This window comes from Cuculus canorus, chromosome W, assembly GCF_017976375.1.
Source record: "Cuculus canorus isolate bCucCan1 chromosome W, bCucCan1.pri, whole genome shotgun sequence".
NCBI classification, from domain to species: Eukaryota; Metazoa; Chordata; class Aves; order Cuculiformes; family Cuculidae; genus Cuculus; species Cuculus canorus.
In genome coordinates this window covers 547,071-564,827 of record NC_071440.1, presented here as the reverse complement: position 1 = coordinate 564,827, position 17,757 = coordinate 547,071, and the positions used below count along the sequence as shown (strand labels likewise).

The 17,757-nt window shown below is 39.2% G+C and overlaps 1 protein-coding gene across 2 annotated transcripts in view; it reads right to left on the bottom strand.

Moving 5' to 3' along the window:
• Positions 1-3,311: 3,311 nt before the first annotated feature.
• LOC128850298 (ceramide transfer protein-like) overlaps positions 3,312-17,757 on the bottom strand; it is a 151,901-nt gene continuing 137,455 nt past the window's right edge. Inside the window, exons 11-17 of one of the 2 annotated variants that reach the window (XM_054053325.1) lie at positions 17,138-17,212; positions 10,185-10,280; positions 9,465-9,597; positions 9,282-9,352; positions 6,273-6,401; positions 5,349-5,478; positions 3,312-3,439 (exon numbers count right to left, since the gene is read on the bottom strand). In XM_054053325.1, the coding sequence (XP_053909300.1) occupies positions 3,312-3,439; positions 5,349-5,478; positions 6,273-6,401; positions 9,282-9,352; positions 9,465-9,597; positions 10,185-10,280; positions 17,138-17,212 (762 nt within the window). The remainder of the gene's footprint in view (positions 3,440-5,348; positions 5,479-6,272; positions 6,402-9,281; positions 9,353-9,464; positions 9,598-10,184; positions 10,281-17,137; positions 17,213-17,757) is intronic. The other variant, XM_054053326.1, reaches the window with a different exon arrangement.

The window sequence follows — 17,757 nt, the reverse complement described above, 5'->3', positions numbered from 1 at the left end:
ACACGCATTAGGTGAAATGATTCCCTGTGTGTTCGATGTCGTATTATATATTAAAGGAATACCTGCTTAATGATCAAATTGGCATTGATTATTGAATTTGGCCTTTTTCACAGCATCATTTATCTAAAAGTAAAATATTCTTTACAAATAGTATTTGTAGTTTAATTTTATTTACAGAATAAATTGCAAAGGTACATCACATTTAGTGCAAATGCAACTAATATGATTTATACACTGCTTTGTAAACTTTCCATACCTTTGTAAACTAAAGCCATCCAATTAAATTAATAAAAAGTTACTTGTCTGTGTTCAACACTTGCTAGAAATGTCAAATAAAGAGTTAAACTGTTTATATTTTGGACTTTTAAAATGTTTTCTTTACATTCCCATCAGTGGCTATGGTGGAATGAACCATTGTTTGGTTGAGTGTGAAATGATGGAGTACATCTGAGACAAGTTTTTTTTTAACATCACTGTATAAAATTTTCAATAGTGATTTAGTAAACGTACAAACGTACAAATTTTCATCTTACTATGCCTTACTAGCATTAACATATAGGCACTTTTCCACAAATTTAAATTACTAAAATAACTGTAATAAGGCATATTCCATGCATGCCATTAGAAAAAGGCAAATAAAAAGGGAAGAGTTATGCAGCATGAAATCTATGTGCATATGTAATCATGTGTTATGTATGATTTCATCTCTATAGAGATGAACAGATAAAGTAGTTTTTTCAACATGGTGCAGTTCACATTTAATCATTCACCAAGCATACTATATCAAATAAGACCTTCAGCTTTCTTTAAAAAAAAATAAAAATCTCTCTGAAACTTTTTCTTGAGATACACAGGTCAGTGAAACATTCAGCAGTCTTTGAAGAGTTTCCAACTACAGGACATAGATAAAAGACATTGAAGTCAGTACCAGTCTGCCAAGGTCCTCTCTTAATGAGCGTCTCCAGAATCAAAGCTGACATCTAAATTCTCACAGCAACTAGAGGGAACTTTCCAATAAGAACTACACGTTCTTACAGCTCTGATGGGATTTTGATCAAGATGCAAGTATCAGTGCAACTCATTTTCTACACAAACCTCAATGCATGGCTTTATTAAGATGAGGAAAACACACACAGGATCTGAAAATAATGTATTAATCCTCATTCTAGGCTGGGAATGTTGTCCTATGTAGTCCAAATTACTTCAATAAATATTATGATGTACATTCTCACAGCTTCAGGAAAGCCCCAGACATCATGCAAGAAAGCAGTCCACATATATCATGGATAGATGACTTCTAGTTTTCAGGCGGTTTCTTGCCCTTTCATACAGAATCTTCCTAGAAATTTCTGGATCATGCTTACTAACAAAAATTCTGTAGCACATATTATACAACTGAAAGTTACAATAGAAATATAAAGATATCTGGAATAAAAATAAAGCTTTTTACACTCTTACTCCTTCAAAGATCTTCATAAGAGTAAGGGCAATAGGAAAAGCAAAGCTATAAGAATATTGACAGCTCTCAATTACTAACTGACATTTTATGTAACAAGATGATTCATTATAGATACAAGCAGCAATGACCTATGATTATACAAAGAAAACTAAAAAACTGCCAATAAGTCACCTAGGCTTTACTGAGCTCCGTCTTCCTCAAAATACCACATATTTTTTTGTGCATATAAAGCATGTATACTATGCTATATGTGTCATTTGTCTTTTGTGCTCATTAGACACGCACAAAAACTGCACAAGTATCTTAGGAATGTTGATAGTGAAATTCTGCAAGTTATTTAAAGTTAAAGCAGCAATCCATGTTGGTGATTCAAAGTTGTACATGTTCTTCCTCTTCTAAAGCAAGCAAATAAAACAGCCATATACATGCTATCAATACATCTATTTATAATTACACACTGATTCCACAAAAAGTTTAGGCGAGAGTGTTAAATGTTCAAGTCTCATTGTGTTGCAACACTTCTTTACTTCAGTATACAAAACTTAGAACTTTGACCATAAAAAGACTGTAGATCCTTCATTCCAGCATGGAGTACTCTATGCATGGCCACTTCAAGGCAGAATGCTCACCCAATCTTGTTCTGATTACTGCAGGTAATCAAAGACAAAATACAGTATGGAAAATTTTGAACAGTAATAGGAAAACAAGAATTAATTAAACTCCTTAAGTATTATCAACACTGCAATTATCATGTTTGTACTATTGGCTCATGACAGCCATGTTTTAAATTGTTCACCTACACTAGTTCTCTAACAATAGACAATTAAAAATGTGAATCATTACAGGGCCACCTGATACAGAAGGATCAAATTACTAAGACTTTTGGAGTCTGACATAATAAATAGAACCTATAAACAGAGGTAGCCTATGTCATGCACAGAAAAGTGATAAAAACTCATTTTCAGATCATGCTCTAATAGTCAAACTACCAAATGCTGCTTTGTAGTTGGAATTCGGTGGTTTGACGCTACAGTTATACATAAAGAATTATATGGCAAGAGTCTACACTAACAAAAATTAAGCAAAGCCTTACTTAGCACAAAGGCTTACATCTGACAGATTCAGACATCCCCAAAAGTGATTGAGAAATTATTTTCTAATGTCATATCATCATTTAAAAAAAAATTTAGATTAGCCCAATGACCTAGTCCATTAAAATATATCCATTAACCTCAGAAAACATCTGTAAATTCCTTTTCTTTCTTAGGCTCATCAGAAAGACTAAAAATTTCAGTCTTTTAAATACTCCAGTAATTGACACTGATTTGTCAGAAAATTTCCACTAATAAAAAATCCTAGATCTAAACTATTCTGTCAATATAAAAGAATACTTTGACCTTCATAATATTCTATCAGATATGCAAGTATAACTAGAATTTAAGATGTCAAAATCTCATGAGGTTCTAGAGAAACTTCAGTATATATACTTTTCAGAACAAGTGTAAAATGCCTGTGATAGCTGAGAAAAAAACACTTCATCCTTTCATAGTTCTACATAAATTAAACAGGCATGCAAAATCTTGCAAGACAAACTAGTAAAAGCCTACAAAAATTAATGCTTGATAACTTGTGCAGTCCTTATTTTTCATGCATGTTTCATGAATTTCATTAATTTCATGAAACATGCATGAAATACGTGAATGTTTTAAAAACCAAATTTCATACATATATTAAAACTAAGCAGCGATTTCATGCTCATTATAAGACATTTCTAGATTGCATACTTCTGTTTGGCCTTAAATATTTACAACAGTGAATCTAGAATAAAAAAATGAATGTATACCTGCTAATATTAGAATAAAATAGGCTTTCCTGCCGTTTTCTCTTGCACATATGATGTAAAACGCTTTAAGAATTTTGGATATTCTCGTTTTGCCACTGCCCGTAACACTGATGCTGGTGCCCATCCTCCTGGGTTCACTAGAAGTAGACAGGAAGCCAGACACTGAAATACAGCAAATCTGCTTAAAGCTGGAAAAGAAAATTTAAGTTTGTATTCCTGCAACTCTTTCTGAAGTAACAGGAAAGTATAATCAGCAGAACTGACACCTTTACAGCTTGTAATGTGGTACTTTCTACTCTCAGGGCTCTAATCCAGTCCAATTCTATGATGTCACTATTTAGAAACCATTAAACATGATGTGTTGTCTTTGGGAAATGTCCAAATGAAAGATATTCTTTAAGTACATCCAAGAAACAAAGAAAAAGAGACAAGTTACTTCTTATTTCAAAGAAAATAAAATTCAGTCAACTTTTCAATAACTGCTGCATTTGCCTGCAGGACTACTACACAGGCAATGTCTTACAAATTATTTTTGAAGTACTTTAAACAGAATTTGAACCGATTCTAAACTACACCTAAATTCACAGGTCAAGTACTTTGCTGAAAAAGCTGCCACATCCCATATAATCGCAGTTCAAATTTGTCAATGAAAATGTATTTTTTAAATAATCTGGTAACTTCTAAACAGGAAACAAAATAGCTTACTCCAGAGTTTAACATCATATAGTATTATTTGTGCAGGATTTAATACAAGTTGCATCACTCGTGTATGGCAAAGATTTTCTGAACCCATTCTTCAGACTATGATTCTTCTAAAAATTTTTAAAATATGTAGACTAGATTATACAGCTTGCAAACATCCTCATTATTCTGGTCTGAGCTGAAGCAGAATCAGTTTCTAACTTTTCGGCTAAGCCTCGTCTGAGTAACTTCAGTTTCTGAGAGTGAACTGCATGTTTTCAGACAGCGTTTCTCTTTAGAACTGATAACACAGGGCACTGGTGTGCAGAAAGGCCACTGCTTACACTTATCCCTACGGAAACCAAGGCCATCCTCGAGCTGGTGGAGCCGTAAGGGAAAGGGGCGGAAAAAGGTGGCACCTGCAGGGAGGGGTGGACAGGAGAGGTGACCCCAACCCGACCAACAGAGGATTCCATCCCATAGACATCGTACTCAGGATAAAACTGAGGGATCACGAGGGTGTCACTCTCTTCTGCAATGGCCAATGTTCAGTGAGGACCTCGTCTGTCTGTTTGCCCCTGATCCATGTGTTCCTGAATCCAGTTCCCGAGTCCAGCCCCCTCCTGCCACTGAGTCCAGCCTGAGTCCTTTCCCAGTGCCTGCTCTGCAGAGTCAGTGGTGACAAAGTCATTGGAGGGGGGTGTGTCATTTTGTATATTTGCATATATTTAATTATTTTCTTATTAATAATATTTTCCTTATTATCATTATTATTATTGTTTTGTTACATTCATGATTTTTTTTTAGTTGTACTTTCCAACTCACAAGTCTCTCTCATTTCCCTTTCCCTGTGTGTGTTTGGGGGGTCACTACTGCCCACGTTTAGCTGCAGACTTGGCTGAGGGAGGGCTAAACTGTGACACTCACTTATTTGCCCCTTCTTAATACTGAGGAAGAACTGTATTGTTACTGTCAGCAGCTTTTCAGCCTAACAAGATGAACCGGGGGAAAAACCCTGGCAACAATACATGAATAAACCCCCAGACTATTACTGAATCTAATAGCTTATGCCAAGTGATCCAAGTTGCAGACATTTCTTCTGCCCACTGCCCCACAAGGTTCTGTACCTAGGAGTGAGCTACACATTACTTTCATTTATTCCTCCCAGAATGCCACACAACGAAAGATCCCATTCACCAATTTATGTAGCACATTAATTTGCATCTTTTTTTGACCATAAATACTACAAATGTGATCCTATATATAAATTTAACAGAAAACTGCACCAATATCTTTTTTGCCACTATTCAGATCCCCAGAACTAGCACATATCATGAATGTCATGCTAAAAAATTTTAGCCTTACCGTTAGCTACATATGTAATCTTGCATAGGATATTGTCCCTGCTTATTTCCTTGCTCTCCTCTGGTGGGCTTACTAATGTCTGGCAAATCATAGCAATATTTATTTTGGCACGGACACAGCGATTGTTCAGCTGCCAAAAAAAAAAAAGGAAGATAAGGAACATTTCTAAGCTTCAAACTAAGTTTATTCAGTGTACTTGACTGATAATATTTTAATTTAGTATAAAGTCGAAGATACTCCAAAAATTGTTTTTCAGGGAGTTTGCGTTCTAGCACTACGTGGATGTAACATGAATGTGAAAAAAATGAAAGGCACACGGTGAATAGGGAAAAGGTTCTGAAATGCCTGAATCTCATTCACTGTATTGCTTAATACAGTGAATTATTTCATTAATTGTGACAAGTAAGGAAACATCTAAAGAATAATGCATCAGCATTTACAAATATCAGTTAGTAATTTCTCCCTTGTAAGCAGGCAAAGCATAGCAATCAGCACAGAAATACTCCAAAGAAAGTAATCATTGCTACTATCTAACAGAACCAAGGCAGAACTGTATAAGTTGCTGATTAAACAGATTCCATATCTACAGTTATATAAGCCTATTCCCATGTCTGACGATACTGAATAGCTATTGATTTGACTCCATACGAAGTAACCTCAGTTCTTTAAAATGTTTTCACATCTCCAGAAATTTTGTTCCATTTTTCTGCAAGAATTTAGGTTTGCCAACTGTTGAGATAAAGTAAGAACGCTTTAGGTTCAGAATTCCTTCATCAGGTCATTGTATCATCTCATTTAAACAAAATGTATTTTTGCATACCCCTAACCCCATACCCCATAACACTAGTATTGCAAGATCATTACTACATAATTGAAAAATGGTATCTTAAAAGAAGAACTTGATAGAATGAAAATAAGACCTACAGGAGCACTGTCATGTTCCACAGAGAAATTGCACACAATCCATGTTTCAGGATCATTTTCACTGAATGCTGGTATCTTTCTGATGGCAGACAAATACAGCACATCTCTTTGAGAAGCTGGCCACACCCTCTGCAGAGAAACACCTGAATATGAGCTTTTCCAGTTTTGCAAATTAAGCACTTACTATCCTTAGATAAAGAAAAAAAAAACCAAGGCAAAACAGGTCAGTTGTTATTTAAGTAAAAAATTTTTTTCAAGTTAGTAATTTCATGCAATTTTCAAAACTGAAACAGAATGTAGTTGTTTTATAGATGTGTATCAGGTTATATAGTAAGAGCATCTGGGGCCCAGGTGATGTTTTCCTCCCTCCTTCCAGTTACAGGTGGTGACACTGGAAGGCTCAGGCAGGCCCAGTCTATTAATACATGGCTCTGTAGCTGTGTCACCACAACAACTTTGGGGTTTTTGATAATGAGATGGCCTACACAGCACCAGGATTACAGGTATCAGATGGACGCCAACTTTCTCAGAGGGGGAGGAGGGTCTTTGCTCAGGAGCTTGCAGGGCTTTAAACTAGATGTGAAGGGGGACAGGGATGATATCAGGCTAGCCTGTGACAAGCAGTGGGAGGACAGACAGCGGTTGAAGGGATGGGGTGCTGGTATGGGCCCTCTACCTGCTGTCCAGGGGCATGCTGGGAATGCCATGGCATGGCTGAAGTCCTGTGGAGAGGAGTGAGAGGTTCCTGAGGTAGTAGGTGTCAGGGAGGAAACTTCTCCAAAACACCTTAATGGAAATAAGGGATGTTCCTCTAAGAAGGCAATGTGGCCAACAGCCCAGCTGAAGTGCCTCTACACAAATCCACACGAAGCTTGGGCAACAAGCAGGAGGAGTTGATCTTTAAGGATGCTTTCCATATAGCACAAGAGTACTCAGTCCCCAGATGAAGGAAATCGGGCAGGGAAGGGAAGAGCAGCAGCGTGGCTGAGTGGAGACCTGCTAGTCAAACTGAAGAGCAAGAGGGAACTGCACAGGCAGTGCAAGCAGGGACAGGGAACCTGGGAAGACTACAGGGATGCTGCCCGGTTGAGAAGGGGTGGCGTCAGGAAGGCCAAGGCACAGCTGGAGCTGAACTTGACAAGGGAAGTAAATGCTAACAAGAAGGGCTTCTACAGGTACATGAGCCAGAAAAGGAAGGTTAAAGAGAATGTACCCCAATTGATGGATGAAAGTGGGGACCTCATATCAGCAGACGAGGAGAAGGCTGAGGGACTCAAGAACGTTTTGTCTTCCCACAACTTTTGAGTGGATGGAACACAAGGCAGGGAGTGGGGAGCAAAGCCCCTCCCACTGTAAGGGAAGATCAGGTTCGTGACCACCTGAGGAACCTGAACATACATAAGTCTGTGGGACCTGGCGAGATGCATCCCAGAGTCCAGAGGGAATTGGCCGATGTGGTGGCCAAGCCACTCTGCATGATATTTGAAAAGTCATGGCAGTCAGGAGAAGTCCCTGGTGACTGGAAGAAGGATAACATTGTGCCCATTCATCAAAAGGGTAGAAAAGATGACCCTGGGAACTACTGACCGGTCAGCCTCACCTCTGTGCCTGGGAAGATCATGGAACAGATCCTCCTAGAAGACATGCTAAAGCACATGCAGGACAGGGAAGTGATTAGAGACAGGCAGCACAGCTTCACCAGGGGCAAGTCCTGTATGACCATCCTAGTGGCTTTCTATGATGGGATGACCACAGCAGTGGGCATGGGAAAACCAACGGACGTGATCTGTCTGGACTTCTGTAAAGCTTTTGACATGGTCCCCCACAACATCCTTCTCTCTGAATCGGAGAGATATGGATTTGATGAGTGGACAGTTCAGTGGATAAGAAACTGGTTGAATAGTTGTATTCAGAGAATAGTGTTCAATGGCTCAAAGTCCAGATGGAGATCTGTGACAAGTGGTGTCCCTCAGGGGTCCATACTGGGACCAGTGCTGTTTAATATCTTCTTCAGTGACATAGACAGTGAGATCGAGTGCACCCTCAGCAAGTCTGCAGATGACACCAAGCTGAGTGGTGCAGTTGCCACACCGGAAGGACGGGATGTCATCCAGAGGGACCTGGGCAAGCTGGAGAAGTGGGCTTCTGAGAACCTCATGAGGTTCAACCAGGCCAAGTGCAAGGTCCTACACCTGGGTCGGCGCAATCCCCAATTTCAGTACAGGCTGGGGGATGATGTGACTGAGAGCAGCCCTGCAGAGAAGGACTTGGGGTGCTGTTTGATGAGAAGCTTGACATGAGACCACAATGGTGTCAAAGAAGCGTGGCCAGCAGGGCGAGGGAGGGGATTCTGCCCCTCTGCTCCACTCTGCTGAGACCCCACCTGGAGTATTGTGTCCAGCTCTGGAATCCTCAACATAAGAAGGATATGGAACTGTTGGAACAGGTCCAGAGAAGGCTATAAAGATGGTCTGAGAGCTGGAGCACCTCTCCTATAAGGCCAAGCTGAGGGTTGTTTAGCCTGGAGAAGAGAAGGCTCCAGGGAGACCTTAGAGCAGCTTCCAGCACAGAAAGGGGGCCTACAGGAAAGCTGGGGAGTGCAGGGATAGGAATAGGGGGAATGGTTTTAAGCTGAAAGAAGTGAGATTTTGATTAGATCTTAGGAAGAAATGTTCTCCTATGAGTGTGGGGAGGCCCTGGCCCAGGCTGCCCAGGGAAGCTGTGGCTGCCCCATCCCTGGAGGTGTTCAAGGCCAGGTTGGATGGGGCTTGGAGCATCCTGATCCCGTGGCAGGTGTCCCTGCCCATGGCAGAGGGTTGGAACTGGATGATCTTTAACGTCCCTTCCGACCCAAACCATCCCATGATTCTATTTTCCTATGATTATTCTGAACTGTTGTTTTGAACAGTATTTTAAGTTGTTAAGACATTAAAGTATTTCAGAAAAGATTAGAACACAGATGCCCCAGACTTTCTCACTAAGGTGTGAATACAGGTGAAGTGTTATTACCTTATGCATCTGGTAAATGATGATTGCATTATCAGCTAAATTTTCCACAACATAGAAATTTTCAATTGTTGCTAAAAGAGGGGGGGAAAAAAGTCCATCAATATACAATCATGGATATTAGATCAATGTTATAAACAATATGCTTGTTGATAAACACGCAAAACTTAAGAACTGATTCCTTACTTTCCCAGTCATTACGAACATCGACATTCCAGAAGTAGTGGCAAACTTCATGCCCTGTTACCCCTTTAACAGCATGCGTTGCTTTCAAAGGATCTAAAACTATTCCATTCTCTTCCACCTCTCTTCTGTACACCTATGGCCAAATACAAAGAAAGAAATGCAGAACAGGAATTGTTAAAACTGTTCATGTTTCAATTGTTTAAACTTCCATCAGCTTTGATAAAAGCTTACCTAGAAGACTCACAAATTAATATTTTTCTACGTCAGTGTACTCTAGTAACTACCAATGCAGATGTTCTTCCACGACACTTTGCATTAAAATACTAGTATTTCAAGAATCTCTACTCCAAAAAGTGATTAAACTACCTTATTAATCACCACGCATGTGAATGCATACAAGCACAGTGGAGTAGCCAACAGTAACTTGCTACCATATAACATTGAATTTACATACCATTTTGATATCAAAATTTAAGTAGGAGAAATGAGAAAGGGATCTGCAAAGACAAAGCTATCACAAGAGTTGCATAAGATTTTGCATGAATAAATATATTATAAGCTGCAGCTCTTGTTGACTCTCACCCTAACTAAAACAATACATTTCTCAGAGAGAAGTTTTAACAGCATAACTTTCTGAGTGATAGTATTAAAAAAGAACAAAAATATCTGTCTTCACAGCATATAATTGTATATCAATTAAGCAAAAAAACAAATGCTTACTTTCATTTCTCCTTCTTCTACCACTAGCTGCCAATTGGCATCTCCTCCTACATCTTGCAAGGAATATGTCATATGCTTTTGTACCATCTCTTCCACCTTTAAAGGAAAAAATACACATTTTTAAATCATTCCTTCCATCTTCTTGGCCAGGGGACTGTACAGCACTGGAAGCTACAAGTCAATACTTCAAATCCTGTTCAGGAGTTAAACATGGACAACAGATCCTTCTGTCACAGGTTAGAACAAGCAGATACTTCTGGCCTTCAGAAAGAAAAGCCAACATCTAGATTAAACTTCCAACTTCATTCTTTATGGGTAATTCCCTATCCTTCCCTTGCACCTCTAAACTGTCAAAACTCACTATTACTACCTAAGAGATTTATTTCAGCATGTAGGAAATTACTTTTGCATTGTAAGACTTGAAAGCAAATATTCACTGAAGAGCATTTTAAAAGCTGTGAGAATATAAGGGAAGATTGGCGAGAATCATAAAATCATAGAATAGTTAGGGTTAGAAGGGACCTTAAATATCGTCTAGTTCCAACCCCCCTGCCATGGGCAGAGACATCCCACTAGATCAGGCTGCCCAAGGCCCCATCCAACCCTCCAGGGATGGGGCAGCCACAACTTCCCTGGGCAACCTATGCCACTGCCTCACCACCCTCATAGTGAAGAAATTCTTCCTAATGTCTAGTCTAAAAAAATTTAAAAATTAGATTAATGTTCCACAAGTGTCAGGAATAAGAACAAGTTTTTAAGATAAAGCAAGTTTCATAAGTCAATGGAAAATATGCAGTATATAGGACAAAGCTCTTTTCGAAAGCTAAAACCATATGCCATGTAAAGTGTTTCAGTTAACAACATTCAGAAGGAATAACTACAGGATATGTTAAGAACAAAATGTAACAAAGTGTTGGCAGCTCTTTACGGATTGAACATTGCTTATCTCAGACCACACTTTTTTGCAGCAAGTTTCATAGTATAAAAATTAGAAAATGTCATAAAAAAAGGAGTATGACCAGTTCATGGTTTTCAGGGTACAATTAAGGAAGGATTTGGTTGAGTGTCACAAATATTACTACACTCCAAACAAGTGACTCTCAATAGTTCAGTGGTAGCACTCTGGGGATGTATCAATATTGGAAACCGCAGGGGAGCAGACCATACTAAATCATTTGCTGCAGCTAATTGCCTCCGATACCCAAACTAGCTCATTTCTAGAGCTCACTGGTATCTTTGAACTACACTATACTCTACGTCATTAACTTTTGACTATAAAAAACAGAAGTCTTCCATTTGTTGCATAAACTTGCCTCATCACACCTTGCAGCAGACTGGTGCATCAAATCAAAGGAGTAGATAATTGTGTTTGTTGGGTTTTTGCTCTCCTCACTGTTATGCGGAATCAAACTCTATAACCCAAAATGAGTTATAAAGCAGGTATGTTTATTTCCAGTGCTGGGGTGCAAGGGGGTTCTCCTCCTAGCTTGCACACCGTATAGCTTAACAAGCAGCTACTTATAGTGTAAAGACATGCAAAGGTATAAGCGCCTACTAAATATTCATACCCTATCCCCACTTCGTATTATAATTAGGTCTGTCTCCAGTCTTGCGCCTGCGTAGTGCCTCCTGATGGTCGTGGGCCGGGGTCTTTAGGGATGAAGTAGGAAGTCTTCCTCAGGATGAATATATTTCTTTTTGAAGTTTGCGCAGACTCAGTCTCCTCTGGCTGTTTTCAAACTCCTGAACCAAATACAGCCAGCTCTCTGCATTCCAGTGCCTACTTATCAGTAAACTGCTGCTAGCTGGCTCCTTCATTATCAACTTCCAAGGTCTTCAAGGCGAACAACGCCACACTCTAACGAACGTTCCCAACCTGCCTTGTCTGCTTTTGCTCATCATCGCTGCCCCAAATCCCCATGGTGACAAATACCATACTAACAACATATACAACAATTACTCCTATCAAATAAGGTTGTTCCAGACTTCATTAGAAGTACCCATGGCACAGAGACCAGGAACTGTAAAACACGCTTGAGTGACCTTGCAGCTGGGATGTAGAAAAACACATAAGCCATGCTAATCGTTGTCTAGTCTTGGGTGCTTGACAAGCAGCACCCTTTGTCTCTAGCTAACATAGGCCTGTGAAATTCAGAGCCATGCAACGTGCTTGAGATTCCAGCCCTGCTGTGAGAAAGATCAAAGACTCTCCTCTCCTCTGATAAATACAGAAAAAGCAGCGGTTTGCTCTCATTCTTTCTAGGAAGGCCCGAGCTCCTCAGTGCCTGCATTCCTGGTTGCTTCCTGTGCTGGGTGCTGTTTCCGAGTTGCCCCTGATAAGTGGCAAATTTTTAAGCTTGTGTATTAGTCAATAGTAATTGTCTAAGTTAGTATGTTTGTTTGGTTTTTTTTTCTAAAAGGGGACTGATGAATGGCAAATGTCTGAGCTTGTGTCTTGATCTGTAGCAATTGTCTAAGCTATGGTATGTGCCTTGAGGGATGTTTATCTAAAGGGGGACCTGCTGTGCAAGGAACAGGCATTCCACAAGACAAGATAAGGAAGCCTGGAATCCACACTGCTGCAGCCAGCAGAAAAAAGACTGTTTTTCTCAAAGTTTGGTGCACCCCCCTTACTTCTAGCCTTCATCTTTGGACCCCAAGAGGGGGTCCACAGACCACTCAACAGATTGTCTGCGCATACCAACACAATGTGAAGGTATGTTAATGATTCTTCGAAAGGGAGTGAATATGTAATACCTTTTTGGGTGATTAAATGAATATGCATAGATCTATAATATAAAAGACGCACAGTTTTCTTGCTTGGGATGTGTGTTTTTGGAGGATCAATCCCCTACACATCCAGTGCTGCTAATAATAAAGGGAATACCTGCTTAATAACGACTATATAGTTGTTATCGAGTTATTATCTCGGAAACCTTGCCCAGCCGCACCTAGCCTCCCACTTTAGTGAGGAGTGTTAGAAAGCAAGGGGGTTTGGAAACTCTGTCCTTTGAATCACCCCAGATCATGAGGTAACGGGAATAAATTTACTCTTTTCATTTTATCTGTGGTTGCTCCTGCGCTCTGCCTGCATTCGGTGAGGATGTGCTCAGTTGCAACATATTACAGGTCCTGATGGGCAAGACATTATTGCACCTATGCTGTATCAGTGGTTGTGTGCAGTACTTTGAACAGCATATGCAGAACCAGCCAAATTAGTTATCATCCCTCAGGGACTGGTGTACAGTCTTCGTATTAATGTGGTGTGGCAGTTAGGGATGGCTCAGGCGTTGGGTATGGCATCTAATCTGGACAGTGCAGCAGTAATGAAAAGTATCAGAACACAGTTTTTGAGAGGAGGCCTACCTCACTAAAACCCTTTAATACCAGCAGTGACAAATGATACGGTAATCTAGGTGCCTTAATAAATACTTTGAGGGTAATTGGGGCTGTAATTGCAGGGCCATCTGTGCAGGTGGTGAATAAAGAAAAGCCAGTAAGACTAAGTGGAGTTACAGTGCAGGTAAGGAGGAAACAAATGGGGAATGATCTTGTACAAGCCTGTATCTCATGATCTTAAATGTCTTGCTGATGGCAAAAGTAAGCATTTATACAAAAAAGCCAATCACTCCCAGCCCTGCCACCAAATTTGTGCCCACCCTCCACCTCATAAACCACTTCAATGCAAAATGCAAAACGTTACCTTAATAAACAATGTCACACCATTTACCACAATGGTGTCAATTGGCCCAATTAAAGAATATCTCTTGGGTATTGATGTGCTAGCAGGACAAACAGTTGAAACCTTAAATGGTGTCTCCTGCTTCACAGCTTTGCAAGCAGAATTTGCTATTTGATCTATAACCATACTGCATAGATTCCTAAACTGGGATCCTATTGTGCTGCCTGCGCCTGCCAAAGTGGTAACTGTTAAACAATGTCATGTTCAGGGAGGAGGGGGCAAGGGAGAATTACTCCTACTCAGGCACGTCAAAAAAGTGGGAATTGTTAGGGAAACTATGAGTGGTTTTAATAATCCTATTAAATATTTTAATAATTCAAGTCAGGTAAGAATGTGGGCAATTTAAATATTCAGTTTACTAGCTCTAGGTCACACTTCTTTCAGAAAGGAATCCGTGTCATGCTCCATGCTCCCAACCTTTACCTGCAACACCTAGAGGTCCCTATCTCTCTTCTCCCCTAGCTCCCAATCTATTAAGGACAAAGCTGGCTTTTATGTTTGTTTTATGTTTTGCTGCTTTTTGCTTTATGCTAAATGCAGAGGGAGGAGGGGAATAGCAAAGAAAGAAGAGAATGAGGCATCCACCAGGAGTGCGATCTAAACAGTTTAAGGCCTTTGGAATTGTTCAGCATTTAGCTCCCCGATTTCCTCTGAAAACTTGAAAGGCACTTTTAGTTTGGCTCTCTCTCTCCTGATAAAGTTTCATTCCTCCTAATGCAACATCTTTGAGACAACTCTCCCTTAGGTTTGGGGAAGGAGAGGTATCATCATTGCAGCTTTCAGAAGAGAGCGAATGCTGGTTTTCGCTAAGAAGCAATTATTTCTACTTGACCAAGTAATTGCAGTGCCTAAAACTGTCTTGTGCATACTACCTGTCCAAATCAAGATCTACCTGCTGGTCGCTGTCTGTCAGCCTGCACTTATTTCAGATACCACATTAGGCACAGAGTCAAGATTCACAGCTTCTTTCCTACTGAGGAGACCACACTATCACCTCTGTGTTCCTGGCAGACTACAGGAATGGTCTTGCAAAAATATTTGCAACCTCTACTCCATGCAGCCTTGTCCTGAACATTAAGTAGGCAGTTCACTTTAAGCTCAAACTATTTTAAAATCTGTTAGTTCTTCTTTAAAAGAGGAGAAAGTCATCTGCAAAACATCTGCAGCATTTTAAGCCCATAACCTCCCACTCAACTGGCAGAGGCAAATCAATGCCTTTCTGAAGGTACACTGAAGAACCAGAATCCATCAGAATACATTTGTTTACACTTCTCAGTCTTAAAAACAAAGCTGCAAGATTCTACTTGACCTTTTACAAGTACCAAAATTCCCTTGGTATGAATGAAGTCTAGAAACAAGTCCCATTTATTCAAAATCATGATATTAGCTTGCCTTTCCAAAAGCCAAATCCTCAGCCAGGGGACAGAGGCCAATTTCCTATTAATAAGGTCCACAGCAGACTGTCAACAAAAGGTGTGCTGCTTTTCTCTTCATGATCTCAGTTGTTTTTCACCTGCTTGTTCACTAGCAATGAAGCTCCAGAGCAGGTGGACCAATTTACTGATCTGGCAAATGTTTGTTCTAGGGAAAATATGGGGGAAGGAGGGGGCAGAAGGCAGTAGATTTCTTTCAAATTAGCAAGATCATCCATCTCACTGCAGCGAGTCAGTTAACTTGAAACCACATCCTAAGGCAGTGGATAGTAGCTTCTCTGTAGTATAATCCCTGCAGCTGCTGACAGCACCTTGACTCCATAATCCAGTCCATTTGACTCTGATCTTTAACGGCAATTTGCATTATTGTGATAAGGATCTGATCAACCTCACATTTGTTTTTAAACGGTTATGTTTTCAGCCACAATAGTGCTCTGATACTCAGGTTTACCATATGGATCCACAAATGTTATCACAGGCATGAAAGATGAAAATGAGAAGGTTCACATATTTTAATGAGTTTCCCTTACATTGAACTGGCCATGTACCTATAGCCTGATAGACAACCAATTCTATCTTTGGAATCAAACTTGCTTTCTATTACTTGATTTTTCCCCCTCCTCCCAAAAACAACCAAACTTGAATTACTAACGTGACTACTTGAGTACCAATAGATGAGCCTATCGGTGTTGTACAATATGACCTGTGTACTTTTTCCCCTTGCAATAAGTTCAAATTCCAGAAATTAACTGACTGCATTAGGTCAAGGAAAGTGTTGGGATTTCAGTCCAATAAGCAAGTCCATTAATGTTAGGGTTCTGCTCACAAACCTGGTGGCAAGGTCTGCAGGTAGTGATTCCAGGTTCTGTTAATCAAAAGAAAATCCATTCCTTCTATTTGAAAAAGCAGGTTGTTTGCAGTGTTAGAAAATAATTATAAAAAACCCAAAACCAAACAAAACCTCAAAAACAGATTCTAGAAGGAAGTCCCATATTCACAATCATATATGAACCACAGTAGAAGGAAACTATTAGCATGAATGCTACGTCTGAACAAATTTTTTTTGAGAATAAAGACCAAACACATGAATTCATTTATCTAATTCAACTCTAAACCATGAATTTCAGAGCAAGCACCTAGAGTAATTTTGTACATTATTGGAATATGTCACTATGACTACATTCACATATTCAGGATGTCAGGCATTTTCTAAAGGATAATTTAATATATTTTCGAACTTTTCAGTAAAAACTTTCATGCCCACAATCACATTTGTTAACAACATACTTTATGACCTTTCAGTAATAAAACTAGTTGTAGAGGCAAAAAGTGCTAATAGATAACCTTAACATTTAGTATCTTAATGTCATTAGAAGTGACAAATTGTAAAGACACAATTAAACCTTTGATTTAAAAGCAAGAAAAACTATTCAATTTGAAGCAAAGACAATCTCCTGTCCACACAAAACAGTTGTTATTTTATTACTTCTATCATAATCAGAAATACAAAATTTTCAAGTTGTAGGCATTTTTATTAAAGCTACTGAAATCAATCCAACAGTTTCACAAGATTTGGTTCTCAGCAAAAGTGATATGCATGCAAGCAGAATGTAAAAAGACAACCATTTAGTATAGGCATAGAGAACTCCTTTTATTTTGTCTCAACATCATAGCTTAAAGAAAGCAGTGATTTATGTAACAAAACCCCCCATGTTCTAGAGAAGAGGATGCAGTACAGCAAAGATCTGCAACCCACACTCTATACATTAATACAGTACCTGGGCGCTGAATCTGTGAACATCAGAGGCACTGACTAGATCAATGGAAGACATGGAGGAAGAGCGACTATAGGGCTACCAGAGACAGATAAAGAAAAAACCAAGTAATCAGAACAACGGCACAACAGAACATTCAGTACCAACTTGCAAGCACACGATAACAAAGAAAAGGAAAATAGAAGCAGCATGAGCAGGAAGCACAGCAGTGAATGTTGATTTCATGTACCTATTATGTATTATGCTCCCAGTGTAGCCCTAAGAGCATAGCATCAAAAAATAAGTCAACTGATTCTAATGCAAGAGACTGGATTTTTTTTTTTTTTTTAAATCAATTAAATGAATTTTGGTGAACATATCTTAAAAACATTGAGGTGAGCAAGTTGAGATTCTTTTTCCTTTAATATCATCTCTAACTGACAAGCTTGATACAAGTCAATTTTTTTGAGCCAAGACAGAAAATAGTTCTTTTCCAATTCCAGCTATTTCAATTGAAAATGAATAAGCCATTGAAAGTTATACTAGAAATACCTAAAAAAAAATAATAAAATTTTCTAAAAAAAAAATCAATCTTACCTATCCATATAAAACATTATCTAGAAATATAAGTCAGTCCATTATTC